Genomic DNA, 19,959 nt, shown 5'->3' with positions numbered 1-19,959 from the left:
CACTTGGCGAGACCTCGTCTCTACAGTAAATCAAAAATGAGCCGGGCATGGTAGCGCACACCTATAGTTCCAGCTACTCAGAAGGCTGAGGTGGAAGGATCGCTGGAGCCCAGTGGGTCGAGGCTGCGGTGGCCGGGAGCGGCCACTGCACTCCAGTTTGGGCGACGGAGTGAGACTCCGACTCAAAAAAAAAAAAAGAAAACTACAAAACACTGCTCAAAGAAATCAAAGATGACACAAACAAATGGAAAAATATTCCATGCTCATGGATTGGAAGAATCAGCATTGTTAAAATGTCCATCCTACACAAGCTAATCTACAGATTTAACACAATACCCATTAAATTACCAGCAGCATTCTTCTCAGACCTGGAAATGACAATACAGGAATTCATATGGAAAAATAAACAATCACATATAGCCAAAACAATCCTCAGCAAAAAAACAAAGCAGGAGGTATCACACTCACAGACTTTTTTTGGTGGGGGGGTGGGGATAAAAAGAAAACAGCCCCTCTACTTGGCCCTGCTCAGTGGCAGCTTCTTGTTCCATTGGGTTAGGGAAGACTCAGGAAATAAAAGTTGTTTGGAAAATTTAGGCATACTTGCTTTGTGTTTTGTGATGGGCAGGAGGGATGAGGTGAAGTGTAAGGACCCCTTATACCCTTCATCTTGCCTCAGACTATGTCCTGGAGTCCTGGGGGACACGCCACTTTCACTCCTGCTTCTTGGGGTTGTTGATGGCCACATAATGGTAGAGGAGGATGAGCAGGAAGAGCGACACGTCCAGCATGTTGGCAAAGATGGCGAGCTGCACGTTCATGATCATCTCAAGAAGGACCTGCAACCGAATCCATGGTGCCACTCTACACTCCCAGACTTTAAACTTTATTATAAAGCTACAATATAATCAAGAACAGGCATATAGACCAATGGAACAGGATAGAGATTCCAGAAGCAAAACCTCAATTTCTTACCAATTCATCTTTGACAAAGCCACCACCACCAACCACTGGGGAGAGAAGAATCTATTCAATAAATGGTGCTGGGAAAACTGGCTGATCAAATGCAGAAGATTAAAACAAGACCCCTATCTATCACCATACACAAAAATCAACTATAAATGGATCAAAGACCTAAACGTAAAACCTCAAGCTATAAGGTTCATACATTTAATATGTGTAGATCCATATAACCCTACTTTTCAATCAGCAGACAAAACAATTCTATCACCCTTCAAACGCCCTTATACCATTCCCTGGTAGTCACATCCTCCCTCTAACCCAACCCTCAGCAATCACTGATCTGTTCTTCATCACTATAGTTTTGTCTTTTCAAAAAGTCATATAAATATAATCATACAGTATGTAGCCTTTTGAGACTAGTTTCTTTTGCTCAACATGAAGCTTTTCAGATTTATCTAAGTTGTTGTGTGTTTCAATAATTCATTCTTATTACTCAGTAGTATTCCATTATATGGATATAACAGGTTTATTTCTCTATTTACACTTTGAAGGACATATGCCAACAATTAAAAATAAAGCTGATATACAAATTCATGTTTTGGTATGAACACTAATTTTCATTCCTCAGTTAAATGCCTGAGAGTGAGATTGCTGGGTCACACAGTAAGTCCAAATTTACCATGTGGTAAACAAGTATATATTTAACTGTTTTCCAGAGATGCTGTATCATCTTGGATCCCTATGAACAATGAGTGAGGGTGGTCATCAGCACATGGTATTGTCAACAGTTTTAATTTAATCTATTCTAATGGTATGCAGTGGTATCTTACTTTGAATTCTCCTGATGTTTAATTATGTTAAACATCTTTTCATAAGCGGATTTAACACTCTATGTCTTCTTTGAAGTACTTGTCAAAGCTTATTAAATATTTTTAAGTAAATGTCTTGTTTTCTGACTGTTTTCAGAGTGCTTTACTTATTCTGAATATAAGTTCTAGCAGGTGATTTGCAAATATTTCCTTCCAGTCTATAACCTGCCTTTTCATTCTCTTAATAGTGTCTTCTACAAACAAAGTTTTTTAATTTAATAAAGTCCAATTCATCAATTTTTTTCTTTTATGAATCATGCTTTGGTGTAATCCGACAAACTTCTTGCTTAATCCCAAGTTACAAAGATTTTCTCCATGTTTTCTTCTAAAAGTTTTGTAGTTTTATATATCACTTTAAGATGTATGATGTATCTTAAGTTAATTTCTGCATAATGTGTGTGGTTTAAGCTGAGGTTTGTTATTGTTGTATATGGATATCCAATAGTTCCCATACCATTTATTGAAAAGACCATTCCTTTTCTCCTGAATTGTCTTTGCAACTCTAAAAAATTAATGGCTTTATGTGGATCTACTTCAAAAATCTCTATTTTATTCCACTGACCTATGTCTATCCCTTTGCTAACATCACAGTCTTGATTACAACAATTTTGTACTAAGTTTAAAAATCATGTAGCTTTTCTTTTTTTTTACTTACAGTATATTTTATTTTTAACTGACAAAAATTATACATATTTATTGTATAAACATGATGTTTTGAAACGTGTGTATACTGTGGAATGGCTCTATCAAACTAATAACATGTGCATGTATTACTTTACGTATTTACCATTTTTAGTGGTGAGAACATTTAAAATAAATTATCTGTATAGTTTAATTTTTTTCCAACATTATTTTTATTTTTCAAAATTGTTTTGATTATTCTAGGTCCTTTGCCTTCCTATAGAAATTTTAGAATCAACCTGTCTATAATAACTACAAAAATCACTGCTGGCATTATTATTATTTCATTAAATCTATAAATCAATTTGGGGGAGAATCAATGTCTCCACTGTAGTGAATCTTCCAATCCATCTCTCCATTTATTTATATCTACTCTTTTTTTGGGGTCGAAGTCTCACTCTGTCGCCCAGGCTGGAGTGCAGTGGCATGCTCAGGGCCACCGTAGCCTCAACCTGCTGGGCTCAGGCGATCCTTCTGCCTCAGTCTTCTAAGCAGCTGGAACTCCAGGCACATGACACCACACCGGCTAATTTTTTTTTTTTTTAAGTTGGAGTCTCACTCTGTCACCCAGACTGGAGTGCAGTGGCACGCTCCCAGCCACCGTAGCCTTGGCCTGCTCGGCTCCAGTGATCCCTCTGCCTCAGCTTTCCAAGTAGCTGGAACTATAGGCATGCACTATCATGCCCGGCTAATTTTTGATTTATTGGAGAGACGAGGTCTCGCCAAGTTGCCCAGGTGAGTCTTGGACCCGTGGGTTCAGGCAATTCTCTCACTTAGGCCTCTCAAGGTGCTGGGATTATAGGCATGAGCCACCATGCCCGGCCTATATCTATTCTTTAATCAGGCTTTTATAGTTTTCAGCATAGAGATAATGGATATTTTGTTACATTTATACTTAACTACTGTTTCATTTTTTGGAGCTATTATCACTTTTAAAAATTCAGTTCTTAGTTGTTCATTGCTAGTATGTGGAAATATGATTGCTATCTGTGGTCTGATCTTGTATTACTTGCTAAACTCATTTACTCTAGAAACATTTTTTGTGGATTCCTTGGCATTTTCTACATAGATAATCATGCCATGTGCAAACAGGGATAGCTTTATTTCCTTTTCAGTCTTTATGCCATTCTTTCTTTATATATTCTTGCTGCACCAAACTCATTATCTTCTTGTTCTGAGTTTCTGATGACATAAATGTTAGATCTTCTGATATTATCTCATAAGTTTCTGAGGCTCTGTTTATTTTTTAAATGTTTTTATCCATTGTTCAAATTAGGTCATTTCTGTTGAGCAGTTTTGACGTTCGCTGAGTGTTTTTCTTTTTTATTTGTGACTACAGTTTTATTATGAAGGATACAACTCAGGAATTGCCAAATGGAAGAGATGTACAGGGCAATGTTGGGGCCACAAGGCCCTTCACACTCTTTCTAGGCTCCCAACACATGTATGAGTTTACCAACTCAGAGGCTCTCTGAGCCTTATTGTTTCAGGGTTCCTTTTTTTTTTTTTGATAAAGATGTGGAGTACAATTCATGGTTAGGTATACAAACATTGATTATCCAGATACCCTTGTTGATGAGGCATGCCCCTCCCTCCCCTAGCAGTTTCCCTCAACTGAACTGAGTACTTTATCCATCATATCCATTGTGCCCATTCATTGAGTGTTTCATTTTTCATTTCTGTTTTTTTTACTTCTCAGGTCAAAAAATACCATTTAGTTCTCCTTTATATCTTCCATTTCCTTGCTGAGAGTTTTTATTTTCCCATTCATTCCTGGAGCATGGTCATTATAGCAGAATGAAAGACTTTATTTTAGCATCTATATGTTTCTGGCACTGGCATCTATATTCTTTCTTTTTCCATGTGAATCCAGATTTGTCTGGTTCTTTTTAAGTTGAGTGATTCTAGATTGTATACTGGACATTTTGAATATTACATTATGAAACTTTGGTCTCATTAAAGTCCCACCAAGAATGTTGGTATTTTTGCTTTAGCCAGTAATTAACCCAGTTGAATTCAAGCTTCAAGTTCTGACCAGCCTTCTGTAGGTTGTAATTCTAATGGCAGTTCAGTTTTCAAAGCCTTTGCAGTTATATCGAACATGTTCCATAAGTGCCCCAGGCAGTTTCCCACAATTCATTTCTCAATGTCCATATATGCTGTTTAGGATCAGACTCATGTATGCATAGTTTGGGAGTCCATAAGGAACTTCAAGTGGTCAGTTTCCCAAGCTTCTCCCTCTTCTGCAATCTTTCAGTTCCCTGGGACTCCCTTTTGCTAGTCCTCCAGCAGAAAGCTGGGGCTTTATTAACTCCACTCTGCAGGGTACTTCTCATGACTGTTCCCATATCAGGGCCAAGCAACAGAAGGGAAGAGGAAGAAAAAAAGCAACGGGGGAAGTGCCCCACTCTCTTCAGACCACAGATCCACCAGTCTAAGAGGATGGGTCCTCTCCCTCTAAGTTGTAGTTACTTCCTGCTCCCACTGAGGCCACTGCAGTCACTGCGAGGATCGTCTGGGGCCTGGGTGCAAAAGAATGAAGAAAAGGAAATAAAAAAAGAAGATGAAGAAGAAAAATGTGAAATTTCCACACTCTCTTTGGATATTAGGAGACCCTTTTCTTGCTCCTTGAGTCAGAACTAGAGGACTTCTCCTGGTGCTTCTTCTGACCATGTTAATGCTCACTTCCAATTTTCACGATACATTAAGTTCAGGCTGGGGCATATTGGAAGGAAAAAAAATGACAAACTCACCGCTGGTTCAGTGGTACTCTGAATTCTGGACTTCTTCCCCAATCTGCCTCCTACTATTTATCTTTTCAGAGTCCTCAAATAGTTACTCCAAGCATTCTGTCCAGGTTTTATAGCTGCATTCAGTGGGAGAGACAGGGTGAAGTTTGCTTACTCCATCTTATTGGGAACCAGAACCTGGACTACTGCTTTTCATAACAAATTTTGTAGAACTGATTATTTTAAACTACACATTTAGCTTTGATTTTAAGGAAGTAAAAATAAATTATGTAATAATCTTATTGAGGAAGAAGGAAAAAGCAAGCTAGCAGGATCAAATTTTTTTTTTTTTTTTTTTTAGTTGGAGTCTCACTCTTGTCGCCCAGACTGGAGTGCAGTGGCCACTCCCGGCCACTGCAGCCTCGCCTGCTGGGCTCCGGCAATCCTTCCGCCTCAGACTTCCAAGTAGCCGGAATTACAGGCACACGCCACCAGGCCCGGCTGATTTTTTGACTTATTGTAGAGATGAGGTCTCGCTGCCCAGGTGGGTCTCGAACCCGCGGGCTCAGGCAATCCACTCACCTCAGCCTCACAAAGGCGCGGGATTACAGGCTGAGCCACCGAGCCCGGCTAGAATCACATTTTTTAAGCATATATACTTCTGGGTATTATATGTTTATGTTTTGTTTTGTTTTGTTTTGAGACAAGAGTCTCACTCTTGCCCAGATTGGAGTGCAGTGGCAGTGACCATAGCTCACTGAAGCCTTGAACACCCGGGCTCAAGGAATCTTCTCACTTCAGCCTCCTGAGTTGCTGGGACTATAGGCATATGCCACCATGATAGTTAATTTTTTTTTTTTTTTTAGTTTTTTTTTGTAGAAACAGGTGTCTCACTTTATTGCCCAGACTGGTCTCGAACTCCTGGTCTCAAGTAATCAACTTCCCTCAGTCTCCCAAAGTGCTGAGATAACAGGCGTGATCTGGATGTCAAGTTGTTAATTGCTTTATTTCTTGGAATAATGTTTTACCTATGAATTTTTATAAATATTAAGACTATTATACTTTTTTTTAAGAAGAAAAAAAAGCAGTAGTTATCCAAAGTGTGAGACAGAGGAAGCAGTTTTCACATGAGAAGCTGTAAACTTTAAGAAACTGAAAACCATTCAGGATAACCATCACACTGGATATAAGCTCAACAGTTTGTATAAATGAGGTAAGAGAAGCAGGCAGAAGGAAGGCAGTGTTTGTATGCCATGTTAAGTGTGTGGACCTTACCTGAGAAAAGGAAGACCCTGAATAGTTTTAGAAAGGGTTGGGGAATGACACATATAAATTCCTGTATTTGAAGGATCACTCCTGCTGTAGAACACTAAGGTGGATAAAATGAGTCTTAGTGATCGAATCTAAGGGGTCACATCAAGTTGCATAACAGCATATATAGCACGATTCCATATGTTGTTGGTAAAGGTGAGTAAGGGAAGAAGAACTTATTCAAATACATATATATCATCATGTCAATGATTACATATGTTTTTCATATATATGACTTAATATATGTATATGTATATAGGGAGATGATTATAATATGCAAAGAACATTTCCAGAAAAAACTCAAGAAACTCATAATAGTATATATGCAAAGACAAACATATCTAGAAAATGAATCTCTGCTCCTTAAAATAATATTAACCTATTCTATTCCCTGTCACTTTTCTAAACCAAAGCAGATTAATGAATAAACAAATCTCCAAGTCTGCAGCTAATATTAAATCTTTCAAGTAGAGAAAAGCTAAAATAAAAACACAGATCAGATAACGTTCTTGGAGACCTCTTTAAACCCTTTGATGGAACAATGAACATCAATGAGGGCAAGCAAAACTTTCCTTACAGGGGGAAAAAATGCACAGGCTGAAACAAACTAAAGCGTAAACTATAGGTTTATACAAATTGAAGGATAGAACGAAGGATAAGGATGTATCCTGTATAACCTTTCAGGTCCCAGAGTGCAACTACTATGCTGTTCCACAAAATGTCCCTTTGGAATGCTTTCATAGGCAGTCTTTTATACTGGATTAACCAGTGGTCTAATTCAGAAATTATACATTTCTTATATTCTCATGATTGGGGAAAGGGAGTAGTCATACTTTGCAGCAGTAGCTGGAGACCTCAAACAGGGAAGGTAGAACAGGTGCAGTTGCTCTCCTGCAATAGTAACCCTTCTTCCCAATTCTCAGCTTGTGCTCTGCAGCCTAAAAGGCAAAAATAAAATCCAGGGCCAATATTTTAGGGTTAAAAAAAAAAAATCCCCAAGTCTTAACAAAATCATTTTCTCTTTATGGGCTATAAGGAAAAATGTCGTTTTTTCCCTGCATTTATATGGGGCAAGACAAATTTATTCTCATTATCTCAATTGAGAATAAAATTATTTGGTTATCAAACAATGGAATTTACTATATTTTTTCATATTAGTAGCATCTTCACTTGCTGTTAGAGAATGTAAAGGAGAACATTTTAAAATAATTAATCCTTTAATTAACTACACTCTCATCTTAGGAAATAGATAAACAGAACAACCTCAGTTTTACTCAAGCTGGTGCTTTGAAAGACTACAAAAGATGATGCTGATAATTCACAGCATGAAATAAAGAACTAAAATGAGATAGAAAAGTCAGACAATTTCTAAATCACACATTGACTTAAGCAGTGATTTTTAAGTACAACAAACTTCATTAGGCTGAACATACGATAGAGAGTACACATGTATGAATTAGTGAGAAATTAGATCTACAGAATTTTTTTTGTTGCTTTTTTTTTGAGTTGGAGTCTCACTCTGTCGCCCAGACTGGAGTGCAGTAGCCGCTCCCGGCCACCGCAGCCTCGACCTACTGGGCTCTGGTGATCCTTCCGCCTCAGCCTTCCAAGTACCCGGAATTACAGGCATGCGCTACCACGCCCGGCTGATTTTTTGATTTATTGTAGAGATGAGGTCTCACTGCCCAGGTGGGTATCGAACCCGCGGGCTCAGGCAATCCACTCACCTCAGCCTCCCAAAGGCATGGGATTACAGGCTGAGCCACTGAGCCTGGCTCAGAATATTTTTTAAAAGCAAACGTTTTGTTATGCTCGAGTATGTATTTATATGTAAACTGAAAGCAAGTAAACAATGTATAATCTTTACCTTTAAAGATCCGAAAAAGACTTCCTTTGATGAAAGGAAGAGTAAACTATAATTAGCAAATATAGTTAGTAAATATAGTACAGTAAATATAATTACAGTAAGTCCTCACTTAGCATCATTGATAGTTTTTTGGAACCTACAACTTTAAAACAAAACAACATACATCAGGTCCTTGAACAACATCATTTGGTCATTGTTGCTTTGTTGTAACAATGATGAGGAGGAAAATTTGTTTCTTTATATTGCTGTTACGCTAAAAGTTACAGTTTTGAAGAAACTATTAACAACATTAGGTGAGAACTTATTGTAATAGTAATTTTACAATATTCTGAATTTCCAAAATATTACACTTACCTATATGTAAAGGCAAAAAAAATACCATTAAACCAAGTAACAATTATTTTTTAGAAGATCCAAGGGACTGTCTTCCATTACAATATAGAGTTGAATCTCTATATAAGACAGTCCTGAAAGTCTAATCCCTAATCATCCAAAGGTGACTTTATCAACTGGTATTTATAGCACTCTTGAGAACTATTCCAGCACCTCCTATTTTTCTTACTCAGAAAGAAATGAACAATAAGGTTTATGAAGGAAATAACAACCAGAAACAAAGAGCTTTGTTATCCTATCCTCCCCATCCATTTACAAATGTATTCTATCATCAAATATGAAGTCACTTTGTGCTACCATTTTACTACTGAGCATAATATAAATGTCAATTTTAAATATACGTAATCTCTATCCCTTTAAGAGAGGCCTGCAATTTAAAAGAGAAGACAAATTTATTTTGAAAGATAACAAAACAAAAGTTGAAAGTGCACATAAGAATAAACAAAGCAAAATATAGTATTTATTAAAAGCTACTGAGGTAAGTATGTTAGCCAACAGAATTTAGTGCCACAATGGCTTATTGTGATCTCCACCGATTTCCTATACAAGGAAACAGGGCTCCTTGGAGAAACAGGATTCCTGATTCCAACTACGGCCTAGGGGAAGTTTAGAGAAACTCTAAAATACCTTATTGTACCAGAAAACAAAGATGACATCAAAGAATGCTGTAGTTATACCAGAATGACACAGAAGCCAACCTGAAAGGGCATCCCACTAACCAAAGATATGAAATTTAAAAATCAAAAGGATAACAACTGTAATGGCTTTAAGTAAAATATATAAAAGTAATGAGCTCATAATGATACATTAAAAAACTTATTGGTCACATAAGGACACAATTCATTCTGAAAAGTTATTAATAAAAGTAAAAACCAAGGCTTTATCCTGCCCTTCTCATACTAACTATATTTCAGGGAAAATAAATAGCTGACAGAATAAAGTTCTGCTCTGTAAAATAATTCTAGGTAGGAAATTAAGAAGAAATTAAATAACTAGATATATCAAAATTTTACAACTCCTAAAGAAAACGATGAATTATTGCCAAACAGCAATGACAACAACATGAATCTTATTAAGCCTCTAGATCTAGCTAGAAGTTCACAGGAAATACAAAGGACAGAGGAATATATTAAAAGACACCACAAGAATGTGATTAGCCAAATCCACAATTTGGACTATTTTGGACTATCAAACTAAGAACTTCATTTCTTCAAAAAATAAAAGGCCAAACACACACACACACACACACACACACACACACACACACACACACACACACACAAAGTAGGGGAGGGGAAACTGTGACATGGCAACCAAATGCAATGCAATGTGCCTGCCTAGTATGTAAATCCCAATTTGAACAAGCCACATGTAAAAGGATATTTTTGAGACAATGAGAGAAATTAAACTCTAGCTAGATATGAACCGGTATTATAAAACAACTGCTAATTTTGTTTTTACAGATGATATACCTAGAATTTCTTCTAAAATACTCTAGAAAGGTAGGGAAAATATGTTAAAGGTATAGGATACATATGCAACAATACTGGCCAAAATGTCAATACTTATTGAGGTTGAGTTTTGGGTACATAAATGTTATTTCTATAATTCTTTCTATTTTTGTGTATATTTGAAGTTTCTCATAATAAAAACTGAGGGGAAGGGACTTAACAATTTCCAGTTCCACACGTGAGGAGCTTGGAAGTTGCCACTCCATTCTAACAAGTAAAAATCTGTCAAATAAAAAAATCAACAACCTTTCTTAAAGCAAACTAATGACCCCCAAATAGGAAAGACAGATGGGCAAATACAAAGAGAATCACAACATATCAGAGCAGAAACCTCCATGGGAACCAGTGTTAGGGTAGGAAAACCTAAACTGTAATTGATGAATTGTTAGAGACTAGGTGTCAACAAACCGAGTTAAAAACTTCATGGGTACCCAGTCATAGGGGGGCTCTGGCACTTTTCTGAGTTATACATCCAGGAGATCAACCAGGTTCTCACAATATATATTACAGAAAAATTCCCCCATTTCCAGCAAGGGGAAGAAAAAAATGAACAATTTTGAAATATGCCAAAGCATTCTAGTCTTCTTAGCAAGGTCTGCCCTCAGGAGAATTTAATTAACCAGAGTCTAACCTGCTGAGGTTTTATCGATGATTATTTGACTTGGGGGAAGTAACTAACTCCAGTCAACTCCAACCATCTTGTCCCACCCAACAGGTGGGGTACAGGGATGACTGTGAAGCACTTGTGAAGTTCACAGTCCAGAGGCATAGTTACACTAAAAGAATGACACCCAATCATATAACTATGGAACACTTCCCCTTTCCCCATACCTTACTACATTTCTAAAGGCCTATTTACAGCAGTTTATTTTACACAATATACTTTTGTCTAGCTATCAAGAAAAATATACCAGACACACTAAAACGCAAAAAATACAATTTGAAGAGACAAAGCAACATCAGAACCAGACATGTCAGAGATGCTGGAATTATCAGACCAGAAATTTAAAACAATATTGATTAATATGCTAAGGGCTCTAATGGATAAAGTAGTCAGTGTGCAAAAAGAGATAGACAATGTAAGCAGAGACGGAAATCTAAGAAAGAACCAAAAAGAAAAGCTAAAGATCAAAAGTACTATAATAGACATCACATAAGCCTTTCATAGGCGTATTAGTAGACTGGACACAGTTGAGAAAAAATATCTCTAAGCTTGAAGATATATCCATAGACACCTACAAAACAGAAAATCAAAGAGAACAAAGACTGAAAAAAACAAACCCAGAAGAGAATATCTGAGTACTGTGAGATAACCACAAAAGACATAACATACATGTAATAGAAATGCCAAAAGGGAAGAGAGATAAGAATAGATAAACTATTTGAATCAATAATGACTGAAAATTTCCCCAAATTACTGTCAAACACCAAAGCAAAGATCCAGAAAGTTCAAAAAATGGGATAAATGCCTCCAAAACTACACCTACAGATATCATTTTCTAACTTCCAAAAATCAACAATAAACAAAAAATTCTCAAAGAAGATAGAGGTGGGGAATAAAAACCTTACCTATAGAGGAACAAAAATAAGAATTACATCTGAATTCTTCTCAGAAACCTTGCAAGCCACAACAGAAAAGAGTAAAATACTTAAAGTGTTAAGAGAAAAAATTCACCAACTTATTAGATTCTGTAACCTGCAAAATTATCCTTAAAAGTGAAGGAGAAATAAGAACTTTCTCAGAAAAACAAAAATTAAGGTAATTCGTTGTCAGTAGATTTATCTTGCTAAAAATGTTAAAAGTTTTTTGTTTCTTTTTTTTTTTTGAGTCAGAGTCTCACTCTGTCACCCAGGTTGAGATGCAGTGGCATGCTCACAGCCACCGCAGCCTCGACGTGCTGGGCTCAAGAAATCCTTCCGCCTCAGACTTCCAAGTAGCTGGAACTACAGGTATGCGCCACGATGCCCAGATAATTTTTTGATTTATTGTAGAGATGCGGTCTCACCAAGTTGCCCAGACTGGTCTTGAATCCGTGGGCTCAGGCAAATCTTTCACCTCAGCCTCCCAAACTGCTAGGCCTAAAAGTTCTTTATTGAGAAGGAAAATAATAGTCTGAAACTCAGATCCGCACTGCAGAAGAACAAAGGAAAGGTAAAATAAAAATGTGTTTTTCTTATTTCTAATTGATCTAGCAGATAACAGTTTGTTCAAAATAATAGGAACAATGTGTTCAATTATGTATGCTTATGTAGCAAATGTGTGTATATGTACATGCTTCAATATACATATGCATGTGTATATAAATATATATGCTTTATGCATGTGTATATAAATATATATGCTTATACATAAGTGAAATAAATGCTAGCAATGACACAAGGGACAAAGGGGAAGAATTAGGATTATTTTCTTTTTATAAGAAAATGCCGGGGCCGGAGGCTGAACGGGATGGCGGTGGCGGTGGCGGCGGCGGCGGCGGCTGGGGCGGGAGGGCCTCCCGGGTGCTGGTGTACAGCGGCAGGGGCGCACTGGGCTCGCGGTGCGTGCAGGTGTTTCCGGCCCGCAACTGGTGGGTCGCCAGCATCCATGTAGTGGAGAATGAAGAGGCCAGCACCAATGTTGTTAAAATGACAAACTCATTTACTGAGCAGGCTGATCAGGTGACTGCTGAGGTTGGGAAGCTCTTGGGTGAAGAGAAGGTGGACGCGATTCTTTGTGTCGCTGGAGGATGGGCTGGTGGCAATGCCAAATCCAAGTCTCTCTTTAAAAACTGTGACCTGATGTGGAAGCAGAGCCTGTGGACGTCAACCATTTCCAGCCACCTGGCCACCAAGCACCTCAAAGAAGGAGGCCTCCCGACCTTGGCTGGTGAAAAGGCCGCCCTAGATGGGACTCCTGGGATGACTGGATATGGCATGGCCAAGGATGCCGTCCACCAGCTCTGCCAGAGCCTCGCTGGGAGGAACAGCAGCATGCCACCTGGGTCGGCCGCCATCGCTGTGCTCCCGATTACTCTGGACACCCCGATGAACAGGAAATCAATGCCTGAGGCTGACTAAAGCTCCTGGACGCCCTTAGAATTCCTAGGCAAAACCTTCTATGACTGGATCACGGGGAAAAACCGACCAAGCTCAGGAAGCCTAATTCAGGTGGTAACCACAGAAGGAAGGACGGAGCTTACCCCAGCGTATTTTTAAGCTTCATCTCAGTCCCTGTGAGGGCCTGCGAGAAAAGTCACTAACCTATCTTGGTGTGGCCTTGTTCAGCCCTATGTTTTTTGTAATTCTATTCATGGTACACAATAGTGAATCCTATTTTTCTCTGCCTAATGTGCTCTCCTGGTACAGTGTAATAAGTTTATGTGAAATAAAAACGTGTGGGAGTGGAGGTCTACAAACAGCATCTGGCAGTCTGTGTTGACTACGCATAGAACAGCTCCAGCTATGTCGGTGTCATGTCGGGTTGTTTTTGAGACTCTGTTTAAATCTGTCTCTGACAGTGGCTGTCAGTAATTTGTTGGTACTGGGGACATTTTGAGAGCTGAGTTAGTTTTGAATGTCGTGTTTATGCCATAGACATAGTTTTTGCAGTCCTGGGTTAATCTGCCTTAAAACTCCTTTAGTGTTGTAAGCAAAATCTCATGGACTCTGTCCTGATGTCCTTTTCCTGTATGGTTGCCAAGTGGCCAAAGGTTAATGTGCCAGATAACTACTTGTGAGTGTTTGGAGTGTTTTTTTCCTAATAAATGTTCTTCATTTAAAAAAATAAAATAAAATGCCCTCACACCGTCTGTGAAGTGGTATAGAGTAATTTGAAAGTGGATTTGGATTAGTTACAAATGTATATTGCAATATCTAGGGCAACCACTTAATAATGTTAAAAAAGTAGAATTGATATGCTAAAAAAAGAGAGAAGGAATCATATAGAATGTTCAGTTAAAACTACGAAAGGCAGAAAAAAGAGTAGAAGATAAAAATAGATTTTTAAAAAGGCAACAAATAGAAAACAATAATAAAAATGGTAGATATTAATCTAGCCCAGCAATCACTTCAAACATCAATGGTATAAATATACCAAACAAAAAAACTGAACAGAGTGAATTTTTTAAAATACCCAACTATATGCTGTCTGCAAGAAACTCACTTATAATGTAAAGACACAGGCCGGGTGCAGTAGCTCCAGTCTGTAATCCCAGCACTTTGGGAAGCTGAGGCGAGAGGAGTGCCTAAGCCTGGGGTTTCGAGAACAGGCTGGGCAACTTGGTGAGGTCTCTACAACAAATCAAAAAAATTAGCAGGCATGGTAGTGTGCTCCTGTAGTTCCAGCTACTTGGAAGGCTGAGGTGGAAGAACTGCTTGAGCCCAGAAGACTGACACTGGGGTGGCCATGAGTGTATCACTGCACTCCAGCCTGGGCGACAGAGTGAGGCTTCAACTCAAATAAATAAATAAATACACACACACACACACACACACACACACACACACACACACACAAATAAATATGAAGGTACAAATAAATTTAAAGTAAATAGATGGAGAATTATATACCATCCTAACACTTGAAAGAAAGCAGAAATTGCTGTGTTAATTTCAGACAGACTTCAGGTGAAGAAAAATTACCAGGGATAAAGAAGGGCATTACATAATAATAAAGGGGTCAATTCTCCAAGAAGACATGTAATATATGCCTAACAACATCTAGAAACGTGTATGTGCCTAATGACAGAACTTCAAACTACAATAAAACTACAAGAAGAAAGATGAATATACTAATATAGCTGGAGACTTCAACACTCCTCCGTCAGAAATGAACAGATACAGCAGGCAGAAAATCAGTAAGGAAGTAGCTGAACTCAACTCCACCACCAATTAACGATATAATTGACATCTATAGACTACTTAATCTGTCAGCAGCAGAATATACATCCTTCTTAATGCTCACAGAGAATATTCACCAAGATAATCACATTCTGAAACCCATAACACACACCTTAACAAATTTAAAATAATAGAAAGCATATAATGTTTGTTCTCAGACCACAATGGAATTAGACTAGAGATCAATATCAGACAACTGACAAATCTCAAAATATATAAAGATTAAACAACGTATTTCTAAAGAACATGTGAGTTAAAGAACTTTCATGAGAAATTTAAAATATTTTGCACTAAGTGAAAATAAAAACGCAACTTATCAAAATGTGTGGGATGCAGTAAAATCAGTGATTAGAGGGACATTTATAGCACTGAATGTAAGTATTAGAAAAGAAGAGGTCAGGTACTGTGGCTCACATCTATAATCCCAGCACTTTGGGAGGCTGAGGTGGGAGGATTGCTTAACCCAGAAGATCTAAGCCAGCCTGGGCAACATAGCAAGACCTGATCTATACAAAAAATTAGCAGGATGTGGTGGTACACACCTATAGTCCCAGCCACTTGAGAGGCCGAGGTGGGAGGATTGCTTGAGCCAAGGAGTTTGAGGCTATGGTGAGCTATGATAGTGCCTCTGCACTCTAGCCTGGACAACAGAGCAAAACCCCAACTCAAAAAAAAAAAGAAGAGAAAGAAAATAAAATAAATAAATAATCTGAGCCAGGCACAGTGGCTCATGCCTATAATCCTAGCACTTTGGGAGGCAGAGGTGAGAGGACTGGCTGAGCCCACGGGTTTGAGACCAGCCTGGGCAACTTGGCGAGACCTCTTCTCTACAATAAATTTAAAAATTAGCCGGGCATGGTGGCATAGACCTTAGTTCCAGCACTTGGAAGGCTGAGGAGGAAGGATCTCCAGAGCCCAGCAGGTCGAGGCTGCGGAGCCCATAAGTGTGCCACCGTACTCCAGCCTGGGTAACAGAGTGAGACTCCTTTGACTCAAAAATAAATAAATAGTAAATAAATAAATAAATAATCTGAATTTCCACTTTAGGAAAAAAGAAAGTAAATTAAATCCAAAGCAAGCAGAAGAAAAATAATGATAAAAACTAGAGTAAAAATCAATGGAACTGAATACAGGAAATCAACAGAGAAAAATCAATGAAACCAAAAGCTGGTTCTTTAAAAAGATCAATAAAATCGATAAGACTGTAGCCAGGCTAACTAAAAAAAAAAGGAGAAAGGACACAAACTATTAATATCAGAAAAGAAAGAGGAGGACATCGCTACAGATTCCATGGACATTAAAAGAATAATAAAGGAATACTATGAACAACTCTATGCCCACAATCTGGATAACCTAGATCAAATAGACCAATTTCTTGAAAGACACAGTCTACCAAAACTCATACAAGAAGACATGGATAATCTATGCTTATATCTATTTTTAAAATTGAATCAATAATTAATATTGGGAGGCTAAAGCAGGAGGATTGCTTGAGGTCGAGTTTGAGACCAGCCTGAGCAACATAGTGAGACCCTGTCTCTACAAAAAAATTAAAAACTTAGCCAGGCATGATGACACATGCCTGTAGTTCTGGCTATTTGGGAGGCTGTAGTGAGAGGATCACTTGAGCCCAAAAATTCGAGGCTGTAGTGCACTGCAATGGTGCTACTGCTCTCTTGTTTGAGTACAGAGTAAGATCCAGTTCTAAAAAACAGGCAAAATAATAATCTACCCAAACAGAAAGCACCAGGTGCAGATGGCTTCACTGGTGAATTCTACCAAACATTTAAGAAGGATGCCGGAAGCAGTGGCTCATGCTTGTAATCCTACCACTTTGGGAGGCAGAGGTGAGAAGACTTCCTGGGTCCAGGGGTTCAAGACCAGCTTGGACAACTTGGCAAGACCTCACCGCCACAATAAATAAACTTCTAAAAAATTAGTCAGGCGTGGTGGCACACGCCTGTGGTTCCAGCTACTTGGAAGGCTGAGGCAGAAAAATCACCTGAGCACAGCAGGTCAAGGCTGCGATGGCCGTGAGCATGTCATTGCACCTCAGCCTGGGCAACACAGTGAGACTCCTACTCAAAAAAAAAAAAAAGAGGAAATTCTGCCATATCTCTACAACCTCTTCTAGAAGATAGAAGCAAAGAATATAATTCCTAACTCATTCTATGAGGCCAACATTATCCTAATACCAAAGCCACACAAAAGAATATTTACAGGAAAACTACAGAGCAAAATTTCTCATGAATATAATTGCAAATACCCTTTAAAAAATCGCAAATTGACCCCAAAAGCAAGTGGGATTTATCCCAGGTATGCAAGGCTATTGCAACATTCAAGTATCAATTGATATAAGCCACCACATCAACAATCTAAACAAGAAAACCATATATTCATATCAATAAACACAGAAAAAGCATTTTACAAACTCCAATGCTAAGCAAAATAGGAAAAGAAGGGAACTTCCTCAATTTGATAAAGCATATCTACAAAAAACCTACAGCCAACATATTTAGTGGTGGGAAACTAGATGCTTTCCTACTAAGATCAGGAATAAGGCAAGAATTTCCCTTCCTACCACTCCTTTTCAACATCATACTAAAAGTCCTAGCAAATGCAATAAAAAAAGGAAGTAAAAGATACAGTGATTAGGAAAAAAATAAAACTGTTTTTGTTTACAGATGCCTATATAGAAAATTACCTAACTGTAAAATCTGAATCAACAATTAAACTTCTGGAACTAATAAGGGAGTATAGCAAGGTTGCAGGATGCAAAGGTAAAGAACAAAATATTACAGTAATCAAGATAGTGTCATATTGGTGAAAAGACTAGACAGAACAGACAGCCCAGAACAGACAGCCCAGAAATGGATCCCATAAATACAATCAATTGATCTTTGACAAAGGATCAAAGACAATACAACAGAGAAAAGAATCTTTTCAACAAATAGTGCTGCAACAACTAAACATCCATATGCAACAAAATGAATCTAAATACAAACTTATGCTCTTTATAAAAATAAACTCAAAATGAATCATAAACCTAAATGTACAAGATAAAACTATAAAACTCTTAGAAGATAAAATAGGAGAATATCCAGATAACCTTGGGTTTGGCACTGATTTTTTAGACAGGATGGACAACAAAAGCATAATCCATGAAAAAAAAAGATCGATACGGTGAAATTTATTAACATTAAAATTTGTGCTCTGCAAGAGACAGAAAGTCACAGACTGGGAGAAAATATTCACAAAAGACCTATCTGACAAAGGACTAACATTCAAAGAACTTTCAAAATTCAAGAATAAGAAAAAAAACTACCTGATTTTAAAATGGGCCAAAATCTTCTGACACATCACTGAAGATACACAGATGGCAAATAATTACATGAAAAAAAGCTTCACATCACATATCATTAGGGAAATGTAAATTAATATAACAATGAGATGTCACTACACACTCAAAACCCAGAACACTGACAAAACCAAAGGCTGGTGAGGATATACAGCAACAGGAACCCTCATTCACTGCAGACAGGAATACGAAATGATCTCGCCACATTGAAAGTTGACAATTTCTTATAAAATGAAACATGCTATTATCCAATCTAGCCATAGCGCTCCTTGGTATTTACCCAAAAAAGTTGAAAACTTATATTCACATAAAAGCCTGTACATGGATGTTTATAGCAGCTTTATTCATAATTCCCAAAACCTGGGAGCAAACAAGATGTGCTTCAGTAGGTGAATGGATAAACTAGGTACATCTAGACAATGAAATATTATTCAGTCATGCCATAAGAGATAAGATAGACAAGTGGAGCCTCATCATGAAAAACTTCTGCAAAGCAAAAGAAATTATCAAGAGAGCAGGAAGACAGCCCACAAAATGGGAAAAAATATTTGCCAACTACATATCTGACAAAGGCCTAACATCCAGGATCTACAAGGAACTCGAATGTGCCAAAAGGAAAAAAACAAACAGCTCCGTTAAAAAGTGAGCAAAAGATGTGAATAGACACTTCTCAAAAGAAGATACTCGAGCAGCAAACAGACACATGAAAAAATGCTCAGCCTCACTAATCATCAGAGAAATGCAAATCAAACCACACATTGGGATACCACCTAACTCCAGTAAGAATGGCCATCATTAATAAAACAAAAAACAGATGCTGGTGAAGGTATGGAGAAAAGGGAATGCTTCTACCCTGTTGGTGGGAATGCAAACTAGTTCAGCCTCTATGGAAAACAGTGTGGCAATTCCTAAAAGAACTAGAAATTGACCTTCCATAAGATCCAGTAATCCCCCTTCTGGGAATATACCCAGAGGAATTTAAATCACGCTACAAAAAAAAATACCTGCACATGTATATTTATTGCAGCACTATTTACAATAGCAAAAACATGGAACCAACCATGCTGCCCATCAAAACTGAACTGGATAAAAAAAAAAAAAGTGGTACATTTACACAATGGAATATTATTCAGCCATAAAGCAGAAAAAATTATGGACTTTGAAGCAACTTGGATGGATTTAGAGTCTATAATACTCAGTAATTTATCACAGATACAAAGAACTGAGTACCATATGTTCTCACTCATAAGCGTATCCTGAGCATGTCCCATAATACTATAAGAAAAGGATTGGCAGTAGCTGGAAACTGCCAGGGAAGGAAAGAGGAGCACATAACATTAATAAGGGTACCTGATCTCAAACCAGGCAAAGTGGGGACCAAAAGTAGGTCCAACAT

At 37.9% G+C, this 19,959-nt stretch overlaps 2 protein-coding genes and 1 pseudogene across 2 annotated transcripts in view; 1 reads left to right on the top strand and 2 right to left on the bottom strand.

Annotated features, from left to right (window-relative positions):
- TTBK2 (tau tubulin kinase 2) overlaps positions 1-19,959 on the bottom strand; it is a 187,299-nt gene that overhangs the window by 107,654 nt on the left and 59,686 nt on the right. The gene's annotated exons all lie outside the window — the stretch shown is intronic.
- On the bottom strand, positions 612-827 carry LOC110596702 (dolichyl-diphosphooligosaccharide--protein glycosyltransferase subunit 4-like). Its single transcript, XM_021718535.1, has one exon. It carries the CDS (start codon positions 825-827, stop codon positions 714-716), a length of 114 nt encoding a protein of 37 aa, XP_021574210.1. The 3' UTR covers positions 612-713.
- LOC103272459 lies at positions 12,749-13,522 on the top strand (annotated as a pseudogene).

The sequence above is a fragment of the Carlito syrichta genome, unplaced genomic scaffold (assembly GCF_000164805.1).
Source record: "Carlito syrichta isolate Samal-C Ts95f unplaced genomic scaffold, Tarsius_syrichta-2.0.1 Scaffold312570, whole genome shotgun sequence".
Classification (NCBI taxonomy): domain Eukaryota; kingdom Metazoa; phylum Chordata; class Mammalia; order Primates; family Tarsiidae; genus Carlito; species Carlito syrichta.
Note: the sequence above shows the minus strand (reverse complement) of the source record. Positions and strands in the feature narration are given on the sequence as shown.

What these genes read in the sequence shown, in the direction of transcription:
- LOC110596702 (XM_021718535.1), bottom strand. Translation starts at nt 827, where the DNA reads ATGATCATGAACGTGCAGCTCGCCATCTTTGCCAACATGCTGGACGTG.